General features: G+C 45.3%; 1 protein-coding gene across 5 annotated transcripts in view; it reads left to right on the top strand.

The window, feature by feature from the left end:
• Window positions 1-18,999, top strand: part of TNRC18 (trinucleotide repeat containing 18) — a 1,341,710-nt gene that overhangs the window by 570,581 nt on the left and 752,130 nt on the right. For all 5 annotated transcript variants that reach the window (XM_075317830.1, XM_075317829.1, XM_075317828.1 and 2 more), the window contains one exon: window positions 28-206. In XM_075317830.1, the coding sequence (XP_075173945.1) occupies window positions 28-206 (179 nt within the window). The remainder of the gene's footprint in view (window positions 1-27; window positions 207-18,999) is intronic.

The raw sequence follows: 18,999 nt of genomic DNA, 5'->3' as shown, positions 1-18,999 counted from the left end.
TTTTTATTTTTTTCCTTCACTTACCAGATTTGCAAACCTGCCACATTAAGCCTTGTCTTGAAAGCCTGTTGGCCGCTAGCTCTCAAATGTTAATAGAAGTGCTCTCTTCACCAACTCTGGATTGCCTGAAAGCAGAATCAATCAAATTGCCTCGAGAATTATCTCTTAATAAAAAATATAGCTGGAAACAAGGAAAAAGTACATCGGTGAGTTGACAAGACATTTTTAAGATATAGCCATAGTTTAGGACCAATAACAACAAACTCATAAGGTGTACTCCTATTGGGTAAAACAAAGTGAAGATGCACAACAATATGATTCAATTTTTATTAAATATTTTATTACATACAAAATCGAATTACTATATAGACAAAACAGGATATAGCACCTAGAGGGACAACTCTTAAAATTACAAAATACTTAGGCAATACCACATAATGAATATAAAGGCATCAAGATCTCATATACCGTACATGTAGTAACATCCAAATTCATGAATCAGTACATCCTGATAGTAACCAAAATATATATGAAAATCTAAATACCATTTTGTCATAACACATAGAAGGTTACCCTATGTTACCAAATCACAATATGAATACCTGTAGTTGAAAACTAAGGTGCCTTATGCAAAGATGTAGAGATTATACTCAGCAAAGGTGCATTAAGATTATCTCAGCACAGTAATATATATATATTTTTTTTAACTCATTGAAATGTGGAACTTTCTATTCGAAGATCTGTTGATTAAAAGGTACTTTGTTTGTTGGGCAACCACTTTAAAATTAGCGAACAGGTGGCTTCCTAACCCAGGAAGAATGAGCATAGTTTCTTAACACTGAAGCGGTTGAAAGAAGTGAAATAAGACAGGACACTTTCACAGTAATGCTTTTGACATTGCTCTGCACTATGTTCATTCTATAGGACACTTTTGTGGCTGCTCTTTTTTGTGAAAAAGCCGCTGTGTGCACATACTTTAGGGCCGGCATTGGATGGCTGTATTGCTTGGTCGAGGATCGCATCACACTGGCAGTGGCTCTCCTGACTTGAGCCTGACAGCTTCATGTATTTCTGTGCAGTTCTCACTTCTCACGCTTGGGTCAGGAGAGCCGCCGGCCAGTTTGGGCATTTTGATGCGATTCTTGTCTGTGTTATACAGCTTTCTGACTGCACCCATTTAGTGAGGAAAACAAAATGTTTCATTTTCACTGCTCAGTGTTTTAAAGTCCTATGCAGCACATCTGGGTTCAAAATGCTCACTATGCCCTTAAATGAATTCCTATAGAGGTGTAATATCCAAAATTGTTTAATTTATGGAGGAGTTTCTGTTGTTTTTGTACATCGAGCTCTGAAAATGTAGCATGGTGTCTGCAATCTATTCCAGCCAAAATTTTGCTTTAATGTTAAAGTGAAGGTGTCGTCCAAAAAAAAAAAAATTCAATAACTGAAAAAATGTAAAGTATTAATGTTCTAATGTTTTGTTTAAATATTATTTGTTTTTAATTAAGCAAAATATAAAAAAAAATTAAAAAGTTTGATATTTTTCACTCTTAAACACTAGGGGGAGCAGCTGCTGAAATCCTACAGAAATCCTACTGTAGAAATAACCTGGATTACAGCTGCAGTAAAGTGGGCAGAATCTGCTCTCCTGTGTGTGATGTCACAGCTCCCCCTCCCAATCTGGCTGTTTCCAAAGGATATAAGAGAATGAAATGTAGGGACATAGTGCTGAGCCATTTTGTTGGTGACCACAAATGTCTAAAGTGTCACCAAGGACAGGAGGAGTATCACACAGGCTAGGATTAGATACAGCAACTCAGCAGGCAGTATCACACAGGATAGGATTAGATACATGGCTCAGCAGACAGTATCACACAAGATAGGATTAGATACAGCTCAGCAGATAGTATCACACAGGAGAGAATTAGATATACAGCTGTGCAGACAGTATCACTGGTACACACACAGCCTGACAGGTGGCAGGCGGAAGGGGCGTGGGGTGTTTTTGGAGACGATAGCAGCGGCAGTGGTGGGGAGAGGTGCACAGGTACTCCCATGCGGAGGCACACAAACACACACACAGCACCGGCGGCGGGGGGCAGAGCAGGAGCTGGGTAGAGTGGAGGGAGGGGGTGCAATTGGAGACGATAACAGTGGGGGGAGGGGCGGTGGTGGCAGTAGCGGGGCAGAGCAGGGGCTTTGTAGAGCAGAGGGAGGGGGTGTCATTGGAGTCGGTAACGGCGGGGGGACGGGCGGCAGCAGCAACAGTAGCGGGGGCTGGGTAGAGCAGAGGGAGGGGGTGTCATTGGAGACGGTAATGGCGGGTGGAGGGGAGGGTAGGCAGTCCGTACTCACACATCCCGGCGGTTGACAGGGGTAAAGTGGAGCAAACAGCATACGCTGTGAGCTCCACAATGATGGCGCCGATCTCCTCCCTCTGCTGTGATCTGGATAGCCCAGGAGGCGCATCCAGGTCACAGCAGACGCCTACTCTAATGTTACTAATTGGGGTCGGATCCCGACCACTGTTCTCTATGCACAGGGGCTGCCATAAAGGAGTGAGTAACTGTCGTTACTCACAGCAAATCCAGCATGGCAGCCCCCAGTACCTTCAGTAAAATTAGAATTAAATAAAAACTAAATAAGCAGTGATTTTAATTTTGTATTAAAAATAAAATCACTATTTTTAATACAAAAATAAAAAACCGCGACACCCTACCTTTCAGTTGTATAGCTGCTCGGACTCGCAAAAAAACGGGACCGGCAGATCAGTGCTCAATTAAAGAAAAATCCCGATCCACTCTGAAATCCGGTGCCCATATAAGTCAATGGGGACCAGAATCTTGAGATTAAAAACGTCGGTGGAAGGGATAGGGGGTAGGAGCGCGTGCGGTATACTCACCAAGACTGTGTCATGGCGGCAAAATCCTTCTGGGTCATGCTTTTCCCTTCCGGAGCCAACAATTCAACATTCACTGTTTTGCCCACCCACTGGCGCGTGTAATTGGTTGCAGTTACACGCGCCCCCACCCTGAGTGGCAGCGTTATAGCTGACTGCAACCAATCAAGCAGTGCAAGTGTCTGCGGGTCAACATGGTAAGCGTGCATGTAGACAGAAACACATGCAGCCGACTCCTAACAGAAGAGTGTGCGGCTGTACCGGGTGATGCGATGTCAGACTCGTGCGAGTTTGGCATGACATCACCTGGCACAGCTTGCAATTCTCTGAACATGAGCGTGCATGTAGACAAACACATGCGGCCTGCTTCTGTCAGAAGAGTGTGCGACTGTGCCGATGATGCAATGTCAGACTCGTGCGAGTCCCTCACAAGTGTGACTCCGGCCTACGAGAAACCACATGCGGCTTTTATTTATTTATTTATTTATTTAATTTATTTAAATAAATAATTAAAAAAAAGCCAAATAATGTACTGTCCCCGCTAATTTTGATACCCAGCCAAGATAAAGCCAGCTGGGGGCTGGTTACCTCAGGCCGCAGCCGCCCGGTATTGCCGCATCCATTAGATGTTACAATCACGGTGCTTAACCAGCTCTTCTCGGTACCCTGGTGCGGTGACAATCTGGGTAATGAGGGGTTAATAAGAGTGCACAGCCACTACTAAACCCTAGGTTAATGATGGCACAGGCGTCTATGAGATACCTGCATGACTAATCTGTAAATGAAAGTAAATAAATACAAACACAAATAAAAATCCTTTATTTGGAATAAAATACAAAAGCACATTCTCTTTCACCACTTTAGTAACCTCCACACAAGGTCCCATGATGATGCATCAAGCTCTGCTACATCTCACAGCTAGCAGCCATAGACAACAACCGCCGGCTGTGAGTGTAGCCTTTGACTGAGCCGCGCTGAGCAATAACTACAGGCAGACGCTGTCACAAGCTGGGGGCGTGTCTGACTGCAAACAATCACAAATGACAGGACGGCGGGTGGGCGGGGAAAGCTATACTGTACAGTACAGGAAGTGAATGCGCGACCTGGAAGCAGTTTGCCACCATGACACCGAGTCTCGTAAGTATGAAATTCTCACTTAATTCTTATTTTCTTTATTTTTCAATTAATTTCCTCAGTGCCAGATCTGTATCGTGCACCCGGAGTCCAGCGCCCGGGTCCAGTCCGGATCCGCTCAGCTTTATTAAGTTCGTATGATGAATTTTTAGGGTCCGTTGAAGCTGTAGATTTTCGTGAATGAAAAACACACCATATTACAGTTCCAGCAAAGTGAATAGGATTTGTAGAAATTTCATGCCAACTGTGCTTTTGTTTTTTTTTTATGCTACATAGATTGACCTGAGGTGTTTTTTTTAACTATTTATTTATTTTTTTTCTTTTAAATCTGCAACATGTAAATTTCTCTTGCAGGTATGTTAAGTTGTATCTGGATATTTTGGGGTCCCCCCCATTTTGGATCACCAGCCAAGGTGAAGCTGACAGCTGGGGTCTTGTATTCTCAAGGTGAAAAGGGCCATGATTATTAAGGCTGCAGCCATCTGCTTTACCCATGCTGGCTATCAAATATAGGGGGGACCCCATGTCATTTTCTAAAAAATATTTGTTTTGACTAAGTAGAAGGCTAGATACCCTCTAGTGGCACATGAAAGACACTAAAGGGTGCAAGCTTAGAATTTGGACATTCTACAGTATATTAACATATCTCTATCTGCCTGTCTGTCTGTCTATTTAATCTTTTTATGTTGAAACAATCAAAAAATAAATTATTCAGCTCACCCTTGTAAAAAAAGATAACGTGTGGTCCCCCCAATTTTCATATCCAGCACATGAACACCAGCAGTTGCAGGCTGCAACCCTCAGCTGTCTGCTGTACCTTGGCTGGTTATGAACAATAGAGGGGTTCCTACGCTTTTTTTAAAAAAATTATTTGATTTTATTTAAATTTAAAAAAAAATGACATGGGGGTCCCCTTCAATTTTTCTAAAACCAGCCAAGGTGCAGCAGACAACCGGGGGCTGATATTATTAGGGTGGGAAGGGCCATCATTATTTGGACCTTTCCAGCCTAACAATAGCAGCCCCCATCTTCCCCAGAAGTGGCGCATCCATAAGATGCACCAATTCTGATGCTGGACCTGGCTCTTCCCGTTGCCCTGGTGCAGTAGCAATCGGGGTAATAAGGAATTACCAGCAGCCTACATCTGCCACTAAGTCCTAGATTAGTGATGGCAGTCTCTCTGCGACCCCGCCCGAATCACTAATCTGTATGTGAAAGTAAATAAACACAAACCCCTCAAAAATCCTTTATTTGGAATAAAATACAAAAAACACCCTCTTTCACCACTTTATTAACTCCCAAACACACCTGCATTTCCGAAGTAATCCACACGAGGTCTTACGGTGATTCAGCTCTGCTAAATCCCTATGCTGTCACAGTGTGTGTCATAAAGCATGTCTGCACGCTGTGAGTACAGACAGCCACACGATCAGAATGAACTCTGGTGAACCCCTGACATCACAGCTGCGGGCCCTGCATTACGGCATGTGTCATAGCAGTGACGTCACAGGTTCACCACTGTGAGTTTCAGGCCACGACTGAAGTCAGCCGTGCGATCAGCGGTGATGTCACTCAGGTGAGTCCTCCAGTAGCGGCTTGATTTGTGGTCACAGGTGGGGGACTCCAGCTGTGACCGCAAATCACCTGAGTGAAGTCACCGCTGATCGCACGGCTCACTTTAGTCACTCGGGTGATTTACTGTCATGGGTGGAGGACTCCAGCTGTGGCCGTGGCTAACATGACTGACTCACCGTGTGGCTCACTTCAGTTGCTGTGTGGCTCTCACAGCGGGCAGTTAATTTCTATGGTGTTCGCTGTGAGCATCAGAGGTAGTAGTGCTGGAAGCATCGTGGGACCTCGTGTGGACTACATCGGACCTGCAGGGGTGTTATTCGGGTTAAACACGTGGTGAAAGAGGGTGGCTTTGATGCACCTCAGGGCTTTGTGGTACTCTGTCCCGGGCCTTGAATCACGGAGACGTTTCACGGGTGGCCGGTGCCCGGTTACGTGACCATGGAGGTCGCTTAAAAAAGGGTAAAAATGAAGTGTTTTTCGTGACGCCTCTTGCGGTATGCGGCTATGTGGGGAAAGCTGCCGCTGCAAAGTCTCTCACTGCTGGGGCTGGTGGTATTGAGAAGCTTGGATGTTATGGCCCTCCGCAAGTAGAACTAAGCCCCAGGGGACAATGATAGTGGTTGTAGTATGGTGGGAGTTGGTGATGCAGAGCTGCAGGAAGAATTGAGACAACGCAGGGACTGCGGTTTAACTTGTGCTTTACTCACTGGTCATGAGTAGCTGCAATCCGGCTGGTCCTGGTCTCTACCAATCTGGGCCTCAGGTAATCCGGTATTCCTTTGATCCCAATGTCGGTGTAGTGACCTGGTGAACTTCCATACACCCGTCTGTAGTTGTTGGGTCTCCGTGGCCTGGAGTATTTTAAGGTCCCCTCCTGTTGTCACAGTCCTGGTCTGTATGGCAGGCAGCTTGAACCTCTCTTGGGTCGGATCTCTGTCCCCGTTCCCTCTTTGCTGCTGTGCCCCGGACACTTAACGTTGGTGAGGGACCGTGATGATTCCCTCACTGGGCAAATTTATCATTCGAGCTTGAAGCGTCTTCCTGAACTAGGGCTCTGCACCCCGCCGGTGCTCGGTCCAGTGAGTACTCACACTGTACTCTCCCTGGCAACCGTACTCCTTTAGCCCAATAAGTCACTTTACACTCTCAGTCTGCACGTCGACTTCTGATTGACCGTACATAGATCATCTGACTGACTGAATGTCTGTCAAGATGTCCATCTCGGCTTCCGGTTCCGGCGCTGTGATGTGAGGACGCGGGCGACAGAGCTCCGCACGTTCCTCAGCCCCACACACCGACTACAGGAGCCCCACGGCCGGGGGAGGAGGCGGAGAAGGGGAGGCGAGGAGCGGGAGGTGACCGTGCATGGAGCGGTACCTCCTCCGGAGCGGTGGCAGACAGCTGGAGCAGGGTGCTGCAGAGAAAGCAGTGCACATGGAGCGCAAAATGGCGGCCGCGGGCCGCGGCGGTGTGCAGGGAGGTGAGCGGGGACGGATGGAGGAGGAGGGGGAGCAGCTGAGAAAGCAGCAAAGAGCTCGGCAACACGTGCAACAGGCAGCCGAGCAGCACGAACAGCAGGCAGCCGAGCAGCACGAGCAGCAGACAGCCCAGCAACTCCAGCAGCAGACAGCCCAGCAACTCCAGCAGCAGACAGCCCAGCAACTCCTGCAGTAGACAGCCCAGCAACTCCAGCAGCAGACAGCCCAGCAGCACCAGCAGCAGACAGCCCAGCAGCACCAGCAGCAGACAGCCCAGCAGCACCAGCAGCAGACAGCCCAGCAGCACCAGCAGCAGACAGCCCAGCAGCACCAGCAGCAGACAGCCCAGCAGCAGATAGCCCAGCAGCACCAGCAGCAGACAGCCCAGCAGCACGAACAGTTCCCAGGCCTGCAAATTGATTATGACCGTCTGGCTGGAACAGTGGCAGTGCACCTGGCAGACAAGATCAAAGACTCTCTAGAGGCTATGGTGGGGGCAGTGCTAGCACCCTTAAAGGAACAGATCGCACAGCAGGGAGTCAGGATGTCAGAGATGGAGCAAAGAATCTCTGACACAGAGGACGAGGTGGCAGCATTAAAGGGGCAGCTGCAGGAGATGGTGGAGGGATCCCAGGCCATGAGAGACAAACTAGAGGATCTGGAAAACCGCTCCAGAAGAAGCAATTTAAGGCTGGTGGGTTTGCCGGAATCTATAAGCATGCGTCAATTGGACAACATATGTGAAGCAGAGCTCCCCAAGGCGCTAGGTCTAACGCACAAATGCAGGATGGAAAAAGCGCACAGAGTGGGCCCTGTAAGAGAGCGTCCAGGCACAGGAGGAACAAATGGGAAGGAAGACAGCACGGGAGTGACGGGACCAGCCAGGCCGCGCCAAGTGATAATAAAATACTTGGAATACAAAGACAAAGAAGAGATACTGCGAGCGTTTAGAGGAAGGAGGACCCCACTGTCTCTACAAGTGCATAAGGTGCTGATCTTCGGTGACTACTCGGCGGAGGTTACACGCAAAAGGAAAGCCTTTAGTAAGATTTGTACCGCGCTGTATCGTAAAGGCATAAAATTCCAACTGCTGTATCCTGCAATACTGAGAGTAACAAGACGTGATGGATCCCTTTTTGCGACGAAAGACTTGAGTGAGGCGGAGAGATGGATGGAGAAGATGGAGAACAGAAATCAGACGGAGGACTTCCTGGAGAGGCAACATACTCAGCAAGGAAGAGAGGAGGAGAGCCGGGCATCGGGCCGGAACGACTGGATGGAGGGGAAGGAGATACATGCAGGAAGTCCAAAAGCAAGGAGGTCGCCGTCGCGTTGGCCTGGAGGCCAGAAGAGGGGAGCGCCATGAGAGAGGCTGCAGGGAGAAGAATCGATATTTTTGAACTGAACTGAGGGGCCCAAGAGAGGGGGGACTGACTGAATGCAGGGGATGAGTAACATCTACTGTTTATTATTGCATCTTTACTTTCAGCTTCCGCTTCCTACTTCCTCTTCCGCCTCCCCTTCCGCTTCCTGCTTCCCCTTTCACTACCTCTTTCGCTTCCTACTTCCTCTTCCACCTTATACTGCCTCTTCCACTTCTCTTGCACTTCCTTTACCATCCCATCTACCTCTTCCTACTTCTTTTTCCACTTCCTCTTCTAATTCCTATTTCCACTTCCTACTTCCTCTTCCACCTCCTACTTCCACTTCCTCTTCCTACTTCCACTTCCTACTTTCACCTCCTGTCCCACTTCCTCTTTCACTTCTTACTTCCTTTTCCACTTCTACTTCCTCTTTTACTTCATTTTCCACTTCCTACTTCCTCTTTCATTTCCTCTTCCACTTCCTATTTCCTCTTCCACTTCCTTTTACACTTCCTACTTCCACTTCCTCTTCCACTTCCTACTTCCTCTTCCACTTCCTCTTCCACTTCCTTTTCCAATTCCTACTTCCTCTTCCACTTCCTATTTCCTTTTCCACTTCCTACTTCCTCTTCCACTTCCTTTTCAACTTCCTACTTCCTCTTCCACTTCCTACTTTCTCTTCAACTTCCTTTTCCACTTCCTACTTCCTTTTCCACTTCCTTTTCCACTTCCTACTTCCTTTTCCACTTCCTTTTCCACTTCCTACTTCCTCTTCCACGTCCTTTTCCACTTCCTACTTCCTCTTCCTTTCCCCCCCCCTCTTGTAGGCTTTTCCTTTCTTTTCTCTTCAGTTCCCCTCACCTCTTCAATCTATATGGACCAAGGTGCCCTGCTCCATCGGGGCTGTAGGGGACCCTAACATCTATGGGGACCGGGTTTCTCTCTTTTTAGTATCTACTGATAAATCGCTCTTCTGGTAGCCAGGTCACTTATGCTGATGGGAGGTGAAGTGAAACTGAGACCAGAGGTAACAAATAATAGGTATGGGCAATGAGGGAGGGGGTATTGTATGCTGGCACGGCTATTGACCAGGAAGACCTTGCTCTGGTGTGTTAGATAACAGAACAATGGGGGACAGGCCATATGTAAATGTTAATTAGGGGGCCGAGAGGGGATTGCGGAGCCAGGAGCATCACAGAAAAAATGGAAGTGACAAGACGATTGATTGTAAAGGGGGGGGACAGTTGAGGGGTTGTTAGTTGACCATAGATTTAGGTTTAATAGTTGGGTTCAGGGAAAGCAATGCTATAAGAACACCGAAAGAAAACTGAGGGCAGTTGGGGGGTAAATAACAGGTTTATAGTTAATGCCAAGAAGAGGACACAAGGTTGCGCCCAGGCAATACATAGTTGTCAGTACGCAGCGGAGTTAAGGCAGGGAAAAGACCAGGGAAAGGCGCCAAGACACACACAAGTTAGAACATATAGCGACATAAATGTCCCGAGATGTTGGGATAATGGTTAAATTAGTCACTTGGAACGTAAAAGGTTTGAAGTCTCCACATAAGCGCATGATGATATTACGACACCTTAAAAGACTGAAGGTAGATATCGCACTACTGCAGGAGACCCACCTGCAAAAAGGGGATTTTTTTCGTATGCAAAAATTATGGGTGGGGGCGGTAGTCGGTTCAGGATCCCAGGGAAGGAAGGCAGGGGTAATGATCTTAATAAACAAACACTTTACTCACGAAATAGTGTCCCAAGACAGTGATGATGGTGGGAGGTACATACATATCAAATTAACTAACCCGCAGGGAGAGTTTAGTATACACAATATATACGCCCCTAATACCGAACAAAAAGCCTTCTTTGACTTTATCACCAACAAATTGGGAGTGGATGTAGACCCAAATAAGAAAGTGGGGGAGATTTTAATCCAGTAGTTTCGAAAGAGGAGGATAGGAGGTATGGCAAGGAACAAGGTAGGCAGAGTAGGAATACAAAGGGTTTGATGGCCAAATTACTGGAAGACACAAATCTGCAGGACAGTTGGAGAACGCAACACCCATATGAACGTGAATTTACACACTACTCACACCCACACGAAGCATGGTCAAGGATTGACTTTATGATAGTAGACCAAAGACTCTGGCACAGGGTCAAGGATGTAGACATAGAGAACATGGTTATATCCGACCACAGCCCGGTGACCTTAGACTTAAATGACAGAATACAGAGGGGCTCGGATTATATATGGAGATTTCCATCATTCTTACTCAAAGATAAAGATTTTATTAAAACATTAAAGGAGTGGTGGGAGGAATATTGCGGCACTAACAGCGGGCACGAGGAAGAGGCAATGCTATTCTGGGAAACAGCGAAAGTAGTATTAAGGGGGAGACTGATGGGGCATGTAGCCAAAATCAGGAAACAGACGCAAAAACATTACCAGGAGGCAAGCACTAGTTTGAGAGAGAAATACACAAGGTACCTAGAAAACAAATCCCAAAAAGCAAAAGAAGAGTGGAAGGAAGCAAAACAAGAGTTTGACATGTGGGTAGGAAAACGAGAAGAACTAGTAAGGTCTCAGCAGGAGGTTGACTTGCACCGATTTGGCAATAAGGCAGGTAAACTGCTGGCTAACCTGGCAAAGGGAAGACGACCGTTGACGTTAATAGCTAGTATGACAAGACAGGATGGGACCAAATCGACGAATCCGCAGGAGATCAACCAGATCTTGGGGAATACTATGCCAAACTATATAGTAAAGGGGATGAAAATGGAGAAGGAGGGAGGGAGTGGCTAAAGACATTAGGACTTACACAAATAACCGAAGACGAACTGACTAGACTGAACGCGGACATCACAATAGAGGAAGTGCAAACAACAATAGGAGAACTGAGTATACATAAAGCACCGGGGCCTGACGGGTTCAATGGGGAATTCTATAAAGTACTAAAGGAGGAAATATCACCAACGCTGACACGTATGTTTAATAAAATGTTAGGGGGTACGGGAATGTCTAGCCACCTTAACACTGCATATATAAAACTTTTACCCAAAGGAGACAAAAAATTGGATAATCCAACGAATTATAGACCAATCTCACTAATCAACCAAGACCTTAAACTAGTGGCCAAATTGATGGCCAATCGATTGGCAGAGGTATTACCAAGGCTAATTTCTCCCGCCCAATCGGGGTTTGTAAAGGGGAGAGCAGCCGTGACAAACGTAAGAAAGGCCATGATAGTAATGGACGCCATCAGACACAGGGATCTACAAGGAGGGGAATTTCCAGCCATGATTACGTTGAATGCTGAAAAAGCGTTTGATAATGTGCAGTGGCCATGGCTGGAAACAGTCCTAGATAATATGGGCTTCAGGGGAGCATTCAGAACATTTATAGGTATACTATATGCAAACCCTCAGGCAAGAGTGGCGACACCCGGATTTTTGTCACGACCCTTCTCTTTGACCAAAGGGACGAGACAGGGGTGCCCGCTGTCTCCTCTCTTGTTCAATCTAGCCATTGAGCCATTATCAAAACTGATCAATGGAGGAGACTGCTTTGAGGGCATTAACATTGGAACGGAAAAAGTACATTCAGCTCTATTCGCGGACGATATCATATTATTCATGAATAGACCACAGAATGACCTTTTAAAAACAATACAACAGATAGAGAGATTTGGGTCTATGGCAGGTTTTAAATTGAACAAGACAAAATGTGAAGTACTGTTTCTGAATGAGCGAACCATGTCATCCCTGAAAACCTATGGAATAGGGGATAACATATGTGGGATACCGATAGCAAAAAACCCACCTTAAATACCTGGGGATCCAGATGGGACGCCAGCCTGCCTCGATTTATGAATTAAACTTCAAACCGTTGATACAGAAAATAGAACGAGAGCTAAAGATGTGGGGGGGGCTGCCGCTATCCCTGCTAGGTAGAAACCACCTCTTAAAAATGATGAGTTTCTCCAAGCTGCTATACCCAATGCAGACTATCCCTATATTATTAAAGCATGCGGATGTAAATAGACTGAATAAAGCATTTACAAGCTTCCTATGAAAGAGAAAAAGACCAAGAATTAGGGCGGAAAAACTAATGCTACCACTGGAAAAGGGAGGAATCAAGATGCCAAATGTGAGAGGCTACAACCTTGCATGCTTGATGAGGCACGTAATAGACTGGCTGAGGAAGACAAATAGCTATTCTAACATAAAATTGGAAAGTGAGTACTGTAGACCATGGGACTTGGGGGCAATATTACACACGTCATTGGCCAATATTCCGAGGAAAATTAAGCACTCCCTGGTATGTAGGGATACGATAATGGCGTGGAAAGCAGTGAGGAAAAAGTTTAACCTGTCCTGGCGAATCTCCAAATACCTAAATATCTGGAATTTTCCGGAATTCCCAGCAGGGAGGGAAAACAAACTATTTCTAGAATGGAGAAATAAGGGGATCAGTGGGGTGAAGGATCTGCTCCATGAAACGGAACATAGGTGGTTGACCCTTGAGGAGATGGTGAACAGGTACGGGCTTTCCCCATTCCAAATCATACAATACAAACAGGTGGAAAAGGGAATAATGGGACTATTGAGGGATGTTAGAAAAGAACAGGTAATGAATGAAATGGACCAATTTATAATGAAGGATAAACAGGAGATTACTATCTCCTCCCTGTACAAAGATCTGAGAACAGCACTGGTACCACTGCACTCGAACCAGGTCTGGGGAGCATGGGCACGACAACTAAAAGATACAGAGGCAGGGGAAAAGATACAGCAGGGATGGATGAGGATGAGGAAGGAGGTGATTAATGAGGGCTGGAGGGACACACAGTTTAGATTAATGCACAGAGCAATTTATGGTTTTAACATCCCCACCAAGCAGACTATGAATAAAATAGAACATTGCCCCAAATGTAAACAGCCGAAAACGGACTTATACCACGGGATTTGGCAGTGCCCACAAAGTCAGAAATTTTGGGGAAAAATGAAGACACTTATAGAAAAAGTATGGGAAGTGGAAATTGAACTAGACCCATTGTTATGGATTTTCCACCACAGGACTAAAGAAAAGGAAGGAGGAGGAGATACACGGGGGACCACGATTCCAAGACTCTTTCATAATATTGCTATGATAGGAAAAAAGGCCCTACTACGCAGATGGCTCGAGGAATCTGTTCCATCAGAGGAGGAGGTGGTCAATCAGATTAAAAAGCTGCTCAATATTGAACAGTTGGAAGCCGAAAGAAATAAGGACGAACTAACAGGAAACTTTTTTAAAAAATGGAAGAGATTTATAGTACAACAGTATGGAGTTGCAGAAATACGGAAAGTGGTATCTCCTTTCACTAATACGGAATGGTATCTACTGGGAGACTTGCAAGGCACATTGGGAAAGCTGAAAATACACACGCAGTAGAGACACAACAGTAGGGCGAGACGAGGGTTTCAGAGAAATAGGGCTTCAAACGGGAATCAGAATATAGAGGAGCTGTGTGTTCTTTTGCGACTTATACCTGGTGTTCAGCGTATTAAAAATGTTGGGGGGGATAAAGTGGGACTAAAAGAGGGTGGGTTAAGACAAGGGTGGGTAAATTGGTAAGGTGAATTTATTCTTGTTCAAATGTTAGACATATTGTAATAATTCTGAAAAATGCAATAAAAATTTATGTTTAAAAAAAGATGTCCATCTCTTGTCCACTGCACTGACTAGCCCCTCCCAGGTTTCTGACTAGCGAATTGGATAAGTCCTGACCAATAGGTGGCCATCCATCAGATTCGTCTCTAGCCTGTTACCCAGTCTGGGGAAAAAGGGCATGGATGTGTGTGTTTGAATGGTATTTACCGGCACTAGTCTTCTAATACATGCAATACACTTAGAGGCGCCAGCGCTTTTTTGTCTTTTATTTCAAATTAAGGATTTTTGGGGTGTTTGTGTTTATTTACTTTCACTTACAGATTAATGATGAGAGGTGTCTTATAGACGCCTGCCATCACTTATCTAGGACTTAGTGGCAGCTATGGGCTGTTATTAATTCCTTATTACAGCAATTGTCACTGCTCCAGGGCAATCGGGGAAAGCTGGGTAAACTGCCAGGACTGTCACATCTAATGGATGCGGCAATTCCAGGTGGCTGCTGGCTGTTATTTTTGGCTAGGGAGAGCCTAATAAACATAGGCCTACGCAGCCTGAGAATACCAGCCCCCAGCTGTAGGGCCTTATCTTGGCTGGGTATCAAAACTGGGGGAACTGCACGCATTTTTGTTTTTTTTAATTATTTATTTTACTGTACGATATAGACCCACCCATTGTGTATTAAAAGCACCATAAAAATCTCCCTATTTTTAAATTAAACTTTTTTTATCCAAAATAGTTTTTAGGAATGTTGTTAATCGTTCAGATGCATAACATACACCAATGCAATGGGGAAAGTAAAAAAAAATGAAAAATTATTTTTTTCCCCATTAAAATGTACTGTTAGCAGTAAATTTTTTATTTTTTTAATTGGGTGAAAAGCCCCTTGCAGTTTGTTACCTAAAGTCTCTGAGTCTGGCGATACTGTACATTTTGTTCTCTAATTTTTTTGTGCATGGATCAAAAGAGAAGGATTGCTGTTTTTCTTTTTGGAATGCAAATTTTGCTGGATTGGTTTCTTTTGCCATCAGTCATTTCTAGGGCCCCTTAAGTTTTAGTACAGAATAAACCCTCCTAAAGTGACATTTTCTAAACAAAATAAACTACATCCCTGAAGGAATTCATATAGTGGTGCAGTGAACTGCTTTGCCCCACATGCATTTCACAGACTTCTTTAACCCCTTCATCCCCGGCCACTAAAACACCCTAATGACCGGGCCATTTTTTGCAATTCTGACCAGTGTCACTTTGACAGGTTATAACTCTAGAACGCTTCAACGGATCCTGGCAATTCTGACATTGTTTTTTTCGTGATATATTGTAATTCATGATAGTGGTAAATTTAGGCCTATATTTTCTACATTTATTTGTGAAAATTTTGGAAATTTGGCTAAAATTTTGAACATTTTGCAATTTTTAAACTTTGAAATTTTATGCCTATATATCTGAGAGATATGTCACACAAAATAGTTGCTAAATAACATTTCCCACTTGTCTACTTTACACCAGCGCAATTTTTTAAACAAGTTTTTTTTTCGTTCGGAAGGTAGAAGGGTTCATCAGCAACTTCTCATTTTTCCAACAAAATTTACAAAACCATTTTTTTAGGGACCCCATCACATTTGAAGTGACTTTGAGAGGCCTAAGGGACAGAAAATACCCGAAAGTGTCTTTCAAAATTCGGGTCATCTTGGGGAAGACACTCCGAATTGTCCCTGAAATGAAAAAAATTGTGGATTGACTCAAAATGGTGACGGGTCATTACCATGCGAAATACTGGAGTGTTATATAAAATATCTACACTCCAGTATTGGCGTATTTCAGGCTTCTTCACCATCCCCATATGAAGAACCAGACCCCAGAACTTCATCATTTCAACTGCGTCAATGGGAGACCAGTCAGAAAATGAGGAAGCAGCATTTTGAGCCAAAAAACGTTTGGCATACAAATTGGTTTGCACCACCATGAGACTTATGAACTGTTCTGTGAAAAAGACTTTAAAAAAGTCTAGTTCACTGAGGTTGGCAGTCTCAAACTGGATTCCTGATTGGGTAATAAAATCCGGAATCTGTGGTGCAAAGTTTGCAAGGGCCGGGGACCAGAGGGGATCACTAGTGCTAGGCTGGGGGCACTAGTGCTGGATTGGGGGGCAGTAGCACTAGTGCTGGATTAAGGGTCAATCACCTTTGGCTGTTGTCCACTTCTTCTGCGGCTTCTTGGTACTTCTTCACTGAAGGAGGAGGAGTGGGAGGAGTATAAGAATGTAGGGTCTTCTCGCTCACTCTCGGTTTCAGAGGCAACATGGGCATATGCCTCCTGGGCCGAAAAAAAGTTGTGGTTGGGATGAGCGGCGCAAGTGGGACATTGTGTTGGGTGTGTGGGGTGAGAAAAAAAAAAAAAACTTTATTAGTCTGTGTGTGTGTGTGTGTGTGTGTTTCTGTATTTTCTTCGAATTGAAGAAAAAAAAAAGCCTAGAAAGAAAAAGAAAATAACTAGATTTAAAATTTTGAAACATAAAAAAAGAAACATACTAAACAGGCGTCCGTAAAAAAAAAAAAAAAAAAGTCCTGCGCAAAACTGAGCTCGGACGCAGATCCCTGATATGCATCAGGGATCTGCGCTCGGCGGCTGCAGGACGCACAGGCAGATTAGGTCCAAAAATCAACAAGGGATAGGGAGAAAAAAAAAAAGAAAATTTATACTTACAGGACCAGTAGGAATATCAGTCACCAGACTGCAGAAGGTACAAAAGGCAACTAGGACCCAGGAAGGACGCAGATGAGTCTGGACGATGAAGACATCAGACACCCAGGCAGGGGATCCGGGTAGCAGGCAAAGGGACAACGGGGGGGACAGCAAAAGGCGAGGGGGGCAGGAGAAGCCAGGGGGGTACAGAGCGATCAGAGGGGGGGGCAGATGGAGAGACCAAATGGGGCAGATCGGGCAGTGGCGGCTGCAGAGATCGGGCAGTGACACAGCAGAGGTCGGGTAGCGGCACAGCAGAGATCGGGCAGCCGCGGAGGCGGCGACAGCAGCAGAGGTCGGGTAGCAGAGATCAGGCGGTGGCTGAGCAGAGGTCGGGCACCGGTGAAGGTGGCGACAGTAGCAGAGATCGGGGGGGGGCAGCAGAGATCAGGGGAGGGGCAGTACAGATCAGGGGGGGCAGCAGAGGTCGGGCACCTGCGAAGGCAGCAATAGCAGAGGTCGGGCAGCAGAGATCAAGCGGCGGCAGCAGTGGTCGGGCAGAGATCAGGCGGTCGGAAAGCGGCGGCGGGCAGCCTGCCAGTACAACTCCCAGTGGGTGCACAGCACGGAATGGCTGGGGGAGGGCTCGCCTGGCTTAAAACAAGCCTTGGGAGAGCGGTCACCGCCAGGTCAGACCGCCCCCTCTGCACGATGATTGGAGCGATTGTGCGTCATAGCACGATTGCTCCAATCAGTGCTGGGGGGGCGCCGTGTCTGCTGACTTCCAGACAATGATTGGAGCTGCTGCAGCCCCTGTTCTAGCTGAATATTACCAGATCACACTATTTTGGGCATTTTTTGCCGAAAACAGTGCGATCAATGTGATTGGCGGTTCAGATTTGAACTGCCAATCACAACGATCGTGGATGGGTGGTGGTGATGCCACCCTCCCTAGGGTCAAGTAAAGGTCCCCTGCTGTAAGAAACAGCAGGGGTCATAATTTGAAAGCCGTTGCTATGGCCATGGCAATCAAATGAACTTTAGGCAGTAAAGTTACGTCCCTGGTCGTTAAGTCACGTAAAAATAGGACATAACTTTACTGCCCGTGGTCGTGAAGGGGTTAATATTAGCCTATGAATTAAAAAAAAAATATTTGTTACACCATTGTGAATTAGGTCAACATGTTTAATTTCTACAACAGCTAAAAAGCAAAAAAAAAATAGAGTAATTAAGTAAAATGGAGCACATATTTTACTCAATTTCTCCTGAGTATAGGAATTACCTTAAATGTGATTGTATACTACTGCTTTGGCACACCACAAGGCTCAAATGGGAAAGCACTCCATTTGTAGCTGAAATTTGATTAGAATGTTTTTCTGTCACAAAATGGCATTTGCAGAGTCCTTGAGGTATTCACTCAGAGGAAGCCTCTTCACCTACCGCCTGTGACCATGTAACCCCATTTTGGAAACTTTACCCTTCAAGGCTTCAAGTGTCTTCAATGATTTTATATACAGCTGATGGCAAAAAGTGGAACTGAAAATATTTCCTCTATTAAGTTGTCTGCACACATTTCATTTTTTTGCGTTTTTTTTAATTTGCTTTATAGTGCAGATTTGTACATCCCCCCCCGTATATTTGGTTTATAAGACGCACCCCGTACTTTCCCCTGAAATTTGGGGAACAAAAGTGCGTTTTATAAAACAAAAAATACGGTATTTTAAATAAAACACAAGAAGCCCCCTCTTTCACCACTTTATTAACCCACCCAACACACAGCTCCGGCGTAATCCATCGAGGTCCCACAACGCTTGCATCCAGCCACGACTGACACATACTCAATGCAGCCTTGTAACGAGACTGCAGAGGTAATTACAGGTCATTTCTCACAGTCGGTAATGTGAACAAACTACCGCTCGCGAACACTGCAGTGTGTCCTCACAGGGACTCTATTGATTGATTGATCTGTCCTCTATCTATTGATTATCTATCCATCTATCTATCCTTCTATCTATCTATCCTATCTATCTATCTATCCTATCTATCTATCTATCTATCTATCTATCCATTATCTATTTATTTATCTATCTATCCATTATCTATCTATGTATCTATCTATCCATTATCTATCCCTCTATCTATCTATCTATCTATCCATTATCTATCTCTCTATCCATTATCTATCTCTCTATCTATATCAGAAGGAAAT

The sequence above is a fragment of the Anomaloglossus baeobatrachus genome, chromosome 7 (genome assembly GCF_048569485.1).
Source record: "Anomaloglossus baeobatrachus isolate aAnoBae1 chromosome 7, aAnoBae1.hap1, whole genome shotgun sequence".
NCBI classification, from domain to species: domain Eukaryota; kingdom Metazoa; phylum Chordata; class Amphibia; order Anura; family Aromobatidae; genus Anomaloglossus; species Anomaloglossus baeobatrachus.
This window is presented reverse-complemented; position numbering and strand designations above follow the sequence as displayed.